This window comes from Magallana gigas, chromosome 1 (assembly GCF_963853765.1).
Source record: "Magallana gigas chromosome 1, xbMagGiga1.1, whole genome shotgun sequence".
NCBI lineage: Eukaryota > Metazoa > Mollusca > Bivalvia > Ostreida > Ostreidae > Magallana > Magallana gigas.
In genome coordinates this window covers 60548888-60556097 of record NC_088853.1, presented here as the reverse complement: position 1 = coordinate 60556097, position 7210 = coordinate 60548888, and the positions used below count along the sequence as shown (strand labels likewise).

The 7210-nt window shown below is 36.8% G+C and overlaps 1 protein-coding gene across 1 annotated transcript; it reads left to right on the top strand.

Moving 5' to 3' along the window:
- The first annotated feature begins 4893 nt into the window (after nt 1-4893).
- LOC117688580 (uncharacterized protein F54H12.2-like) lies at nt 4894-6210 on the top strand. Its single transcript, XM_034466701.2, has one exon. It carries the CDS (start codon nt 4894-4896, stop codon nt 6208-6210), a length of 1317 nt encoding a protein of 438 aa, XP_034322592.2.
- The last annotated feature ends 1000 nt before the right edge of the window (nt 6211-7210 follow it).

Sequence of the window (7210 nt, the reverse complement as noted above, 5' to 3'; positions counted from 1 at the left end):
AGAGGGGATGTTTCATTACAGATGAAATGGGCTTTTTTCATTTCAGTGGATAAACATAGTTTAAGCACAAAGGTATCTTATGATTATTGAATATCAAGGAGAACGTGTTAAAAGCAAAAACTTGAGGCTGAGTATAGTTTTATTTCAGATTTGTGATGGAGAGCAACATTGTTAAAATACAAATATATGTGATAGTTGTTCAAATTAGTTTTAAATGGATTTAAGATGGAAAAATATGACATCAAGTGAAAACTATTGCATTAAAATTGTATTTATTTAAGCATTGAATTTTTATTTTTGGAAGTAGTCTGTCCTATGACAAACCAATGCGGTGCAGATAAATTGAATACTGCGCGTTATAGCTACTAATATTTTTTTGCAAGGAAGATACGTGTGTCGTCGCTGTAAAGCCATTATATATGTTCTCAATCAGGGATATGAAACGTAAGCAGCATATACCGTGATATAGAGGTGGAGGTTTAGGTGATGACGTAATTATTAGGGCCACCTAGAGGGTATTTTTAGAAAAGGTAGCAATATAGAGGTCGTGTTCTCATTGGTGGACTGTATATAGAGGTGATGACGTAGTTACTATTGAGGCCCTATAGAGGGGGACTTTTTAGAGCAGTAAATTTATAGAGGTCGTGTTCTCATTGGAGGATTGAATATAGAGGTGATGGCGTAGCTATTTATAGAAAAGGTTCTGTACAGAGCTTGTTCGTCACCATTATATTTAGAAAGGTATCATTATAGAGTTCGCATAGAAACATATTCATTATAGAGTTAATTACTATACCAGATAATGAGCATGCGCAAAAAAAAATGATTTTTAGTTATTCATTTATGTAAAAACAATCATTTCATTATGGATTGTCGAGGAGTACAGTACAAATGGAAAATTATAGCTTGGAGTGCATTGAAAAAAGATGAGAAAAATCCCAAAACGTGGACATTGAATGAGAGTCGTTGGTTTGACAATAAGACAGCTTGTATAAAAGATTTTAGAGAAGTGACCCGAAACGGTTACGATTTTGCAGACAGCTGGGGAACTAAAGAAATTTTATTAAAACGTAGAGTTATGCCCCAGTGAGCGCCTGATATGAAACACGATGAATGCAAGACAGACAAAGTTATCAATGAAAAAAGTTCAGTTTAACGATAACGTTCACACTCTGTTAGTTCCATACGAAGATAGGAAAGGTGAATGGATGAATTATGCCATTGATAGAACCCATTTTAGGAGAAGAATTCAACAGGCAGAGATAATTTTGTTGCCTATATTGAATAAGAAAATAAAATTATTGGAGTGTAACCAAGCATAACCCGGGTGAAAAAAATTGCAAAGGTAGAGGATTTTTTAAGTAAAAAGTTTAAAGTGCTGATATTGCACAACATGTTGAAAACCATGGAGAAAGTAGATATTGCACAACGATGGTGAAAGAATATATTAAAAAAATGATTTTGCAGAAAAACAGTATGTAAGGAGGGCTAAATTTAGTATATGATATAATGAGGTTTTTTTTAAGTAAAAAGTTTAAAGTGCTGATATTGCACAACATGTTGAAAACCATGGAGAAAGTAGATATTGCACAACGATGGTGAAAGAATATATTAAAAAAAAATGATTTTGCAGAAAAACAGTATGTAAGGGGGGACTAAATTTAGTTTATGATATAATTTTTAACAAAAGAAAAAAAATGTTATATTACAGTGCGTTATGAAATGTTTTACGGTAAATAAAAAAGTAAAAATAGATGATGATGTAAAGTACATAGTATAAATACTGAGGATGAATTAAGAGCTACATTACTATTGCATCTACATTTCCCTGCAGCAGGCACAATTTAGAAGATATGGCTACTAAACCGACAACCTACTGGAAATGCCAAGACGTGGAGACTTCTGGGGAACCGAATCGGATTAGGAAAAGATTATTCATCGACTTAGACCGAACTGAAGACCAGGCTCCTATGGCTAAACATCCCAAGATGGACAAAGAACAGACAGAGAAGGCCCCAATTCTGAAGGAGGACATAGGACGAAACATGTTCCTCGTGGTGTCAAAGTTTCATAGTGACACTAAAGTACACTTAAGAGTGTATGAAGAAAAAGAAGACGGATCCAACTACCCAACTAGGAAAGGGATTGCACTCGATTTAGAAAAATGGAAAAAGATTACCTATTACAAGGATGATGTAGATAGCGCTATTGATCAGCATGATGCTGAGATGCAGGTAGCTTATAATCAGCACTTGGGGGAGAATTACTACATGACGATTGACAACGACTACCCTGTAGTAAATATCAGGAAGTGGTGGATGCCGCCTGGGAATGATGAAATAGTTCCGACGAAGAAAGGAGCTGCCATTACATTTGATCAGTGGGAAACTCTTAAGGAACTGATGCCTGAAGTCGAAAAGAAAATTGGTGACCAGTTAAAGGAGATCGAGTTTTGCGAGAATTCCGAAAGTCACCAGAATCAGATGGGCTTTTTGCAATGTCCACGTTGCAATCCAAATGACTGTAATAACTATTAGATTGTGAAAAAAAAACCCATTTCAGTGTGTTCAAAGTACCATTTGTGTTCAGTGATATATTTATGTAATTATATTTGTTACTTATGTATGTAATATGCTTAAAAGTTTTTTAAATACATGTAAAGATAATGAAAGAAATATTTTATTAGATCATGTACAAAACCTTTTTTTTGTATTATCATGATAGTATTGCTATTTTAATCATTTATGTTGTACTATAATAAAAAATGTTTTACTATGCATTATTCTTATAATTTTTTAAAATCTTGTCTAAATTTAAAAAGAGATGTTAAACAGTGTTTGGTTCATAAATCAAAATGGTGTTGACTGATGAACAACGACGGTACTTGGAAAACATATGGACTGATGTGAAACATGCTGCCTCTTTTGCAGGCCCTTACAAATTGTATCAAATTGTAAAAAAAGAAGGGAAACAAAAAATTGGTTTAAAGGGTATAAGAGACTTTTTGTCAAATTTAGAACCGTATTCACTTCAAAAGAGAGTTCAGAGAAAGTTTCCCAGACGTCACATTTTAACCGATTCTATAGACACCATATGGGATGGTGATTTACAAGACGTGCGAAACATATCCAAGGAAAATGAAGGCATACAGTATATTATGGTTTTGCAAGACATATTTTCAAGATATGTATTTACAGCTCCTTTGAAACAAAAAACGGCGTCGTATGTAATAGAAGCTTTAAAAGGGATTTTTGCTAATGGAAGAAAACCCAAAGTATTCAGAACCGATAAAGGAAGTGAATTTAAAAATCGTTGGGTGTCCTCTTTTTTGGAAAAAGAAGGCGTACACCAAACTTTTACGGAAAATGAAACAAAAAGTAATTTTGCAGAAAGGAGTATTCAAAACTTAGAAAACAGATTGCAACGCATGTTTACTCAAAATCAGTCTTACGAATTTTTGAGTAAGCTACAAGCAGTTACTGATAACATTAATAACACTCCTTCCCGTCCTTTAGGGGGAATAACTCCTGCATCTGTGACTAAAGAGAACGAAGAGGAGGTTCGTTATAGAGCTTATTTACAAAGGAACAAAAGACCAGGTGTTGTATCCAGAAAAAGTAAAAACTCTAAAATAGCAGAAAAAAAGAAACCTTATAAATTCAAAGTAGGTGATAAAGTTAGAATATCTCATTTGCGGCGGACATTTCAGAGAGAATACGACCAAAAATGGACGGGAGAAATTTTTAAGGTTTGTCGAAGATACCGTAGTCAAGGTTTGCCTGTCTACAAATTAAAAGACTTTGCTGAGGAATCTATAACTGGAACTTTTTATTCACAGGAACTTCAGAAAGTAAGCACAAGTGACAATTTTATCTGGAAGATCGATAAAATTCTAAAAGAACGAAAAAGAAAAGGAACAATAGAGATCCTGGTGTCCTGGCACCAATGGCCTGCTAAATTTAACTCTTGGATAAAAAAATCCGACATGCAAAACGTATAAATAGGACTGATCACTTTTATGATATTCATTATTTTCAAACATGAGCATCAGATTGGTTCTAAGATCTACTGATAGTCAACAGATTTATAGTGGTAATACGTCTTACGACTTTGTAGTTCATCTACCCAAGCCATTGTATCTACAAGGACATTGGACCGTTTCTCTGTTGGAGTTTAATTTGTCTACGGCATCCACTCAACCAGAATTATACGTCTGTAGCAATTTATGCCAAGATACTGTAGTGGGGGAGCGAGAATTACCTCTCTTGCGACTGGTAAATTATAAAAAAGCGGAAAATATCATTTATAATTTTCCTTACGAAATACCTTTGCGATTGGGGGAATTTCAAGACGTGAGGGTGTATATAAGGGACTCAAATAATCAACCCGCTTCATATTTGAAAGGTACGACCACTATTACACTACTGCTGAAAAAACGTTTATTTGAAATACAGTAATGGGTTCTACGTATGTGTCAGACCCTAGGGTGTGGAAAACATTTTATCAAAATATGTTCGAAGGAGGATTTAAACCTAGTAAATACAGAGGTCGGCAGACAGGTGGTGGAATAGGGGGTATGTTTTCCAAGAAACCGTACATGATTCCAGTCAACCCACATCTATCCCGGAAGGAACCGGCAGATCAAGTTGTGGGAAAACACGTGACGCCTATGGCAGCCGTAGAAGAGAGAGCCAAAGAAGAAATGAAAGAAGCCATCAAAGAGAAGATTCCTCACGTGTCGGAGAAGACTATAAAAGCACAAAAAAGGCTACCTGTTATCAAACCTAAGCCAACACTCAAAAAGAAAACACCTCAGAAAGGACTGAAGAGAAAACGAGACACAGGAGACAGTATTTTTAGCGGAGCCAAGAAAAAAGTCAAGCATCAATAAGAATGGCCTTTTTAAGCGACAAAATTACAGACATTGGACTTCCGGCAGAATTGGCTTTATTTACCGTTCCACCCAATCAAGTAGCGGTGGATAAAATTTATTTCAGTGAATGCAGACCTGTAAGTTCCTTCGATACGGAGGACGCTCCGATCGAGATATCGGTGCCTGGCCAGGGTAACGAGTACATAGACTTAAGAAGAAGCCGCCTGTACGTAAAATGTAAGATTGTTAAAACCGACGGTGCAGCCTTGGCATCACAGGAAAAAACGGGGATCATTAATCTGCCACTGCAAACCATGTGGTCTCAGATAGACACTTATATGAACGGAAAGCTTGTGTCCCTCAATACTAGCTACTATGCTTGGAAAGCCTACCTAAAACTTCTCCTTTCGAGTGGCAGTGATGTCTCTCAATCCCAGTTACAATCCCAACTGTACTATCCAGACGACGACGACATGGACAATCCGGACGCATACGGAGGCAACAACGGGGGCCTTAACAATCGCTATGCATTTACTCAAAACAGCCAAATATTTGACATGGAAGGTCCACTGTATGAGGATATATTCAGAACTGATAAATACTTGATCAATGGGGTAGATTTACACTTGAAACTGTTTAGAAACCCCGCTGCCTTTGTCTTGATGAGCAAAGAAGCCTCCCCTAGCTACAAGTTGCAGTTACTAGACGTGTCCTTTAAAGCATGCATGATTAAGGTGGACAGTGGAATTTTGATCAACCATGCTGAAATCTTGAAAGAGAAGACGGCCAAATACCCCCTGACTAGAACCGAAGTAAAAATGAGCACCTGTCCTAAAGGTTCTGGATCGTTTATTTGGCAGAACGTTTGGTCCAACACCTTACCAGCCAAAGCTGCATTCTGTTTCATTTCTCAGAAAGCCGTTAATGGAAATTATGAGAAGAACCCATTCAACTTTCAGAACTTGGCAGAAGAAATTGCACTTTACGTAAACGGGGAAAGCATGCCAGCCCGACCCATGAAAATTGACGTAGGGACCAATCAAAATTACGTGACACTTTTTGTCAATTTATTTGAAGCGGCTGAGAAATGGAACAAAGATGCCGGCTTGGAAGTCACAAGAAGCCAGTTTGGCAAAGGATATGCCATATATGCCTTTAATTTGGCACCAAGTGACCTGGGTGAAGAGTATTTAAACCTGGTGAGACAAGGAAACGTTAGACTTGAAGTCAAATTTGCTGCCGATACAACGGAAACCTTGAACTGTCTGGCTTACGCAGAATTTCCGGCCCTTTTGGAAGTGGACCAATCACGGGACATCAAATACACTAAAGTATGAATTCATCAGACATTGTGTGCATTGCCAAAGGACACGAGTTGCTTAGCAAATTTTTCAGAGGCGTATTTTCACCGGATACCTTACCAGAAAGAGTCCAAGCCTACCCTTCGGCCTACGTTTGTAATACAGATCCCTCTCATTTACCAGGGTCCCACTGGATAGTCATGTGGATAGACGGCTTCCGAACAGCGGAATTTTTTGACAGTTTTGGTCGACTTCCTGAACATTACGATATACGAATCAAAAACTTTTTAAATCATAATTCGAAAAAAATAAATTGTAATGAAATTCCAATTCAGAAAAAAAATGCCTTGACTTGTGGTTATCATGTACTATTTTATTTAATGATGAAATGTCAAAATTATACAATGAATGACATTGTACATATTCTTAAAATGCAGAATGATCCTGATGTTTTTGTGTATCAAACTATATCTCAACAAACGGAGTGCATTTAACCTTTGTATTTACCATAAATATGCATACGTTTTGTGAATAAAAAATGATGTAATCTATTTTTTTTATTCTATAAAAATAGTATGTATTGTAAAAATAAAATCAGTCTTAACTGAGGAATCAATGAACATGGAAGCTTGGTGGAAAGAGAGATCACTTTTACCCTTTAATTCTCCCGCCACAGCTATGATCGTGGGACCCACCATGAGTGGTAAAACTTCTCTTATTTACGAAATATTAAAACATGCCGATGGTATGTTTCAAACGCCACCCGAGCGAATAGTAATTGCATATACCGAATATCAACCTTTGTTCGAAGAAATGGAAAAAAACATCGATAGATTGATTTTGCATCAAGGGTTACCCTCTAAAGACCAGATCGATGAATGGAGCGAGGGTGTACAACACACTGTCTTGGTGTTAGATGACATGATGATGCAAGTCGCCAAGAGCGAGGAATCTCTTAATTTATTTTGCGTGACGGCACACCATCGTCGAGTCAGTGTGTTCATGTTAGCTCAGAATCTATACATGCCTGGAAAGT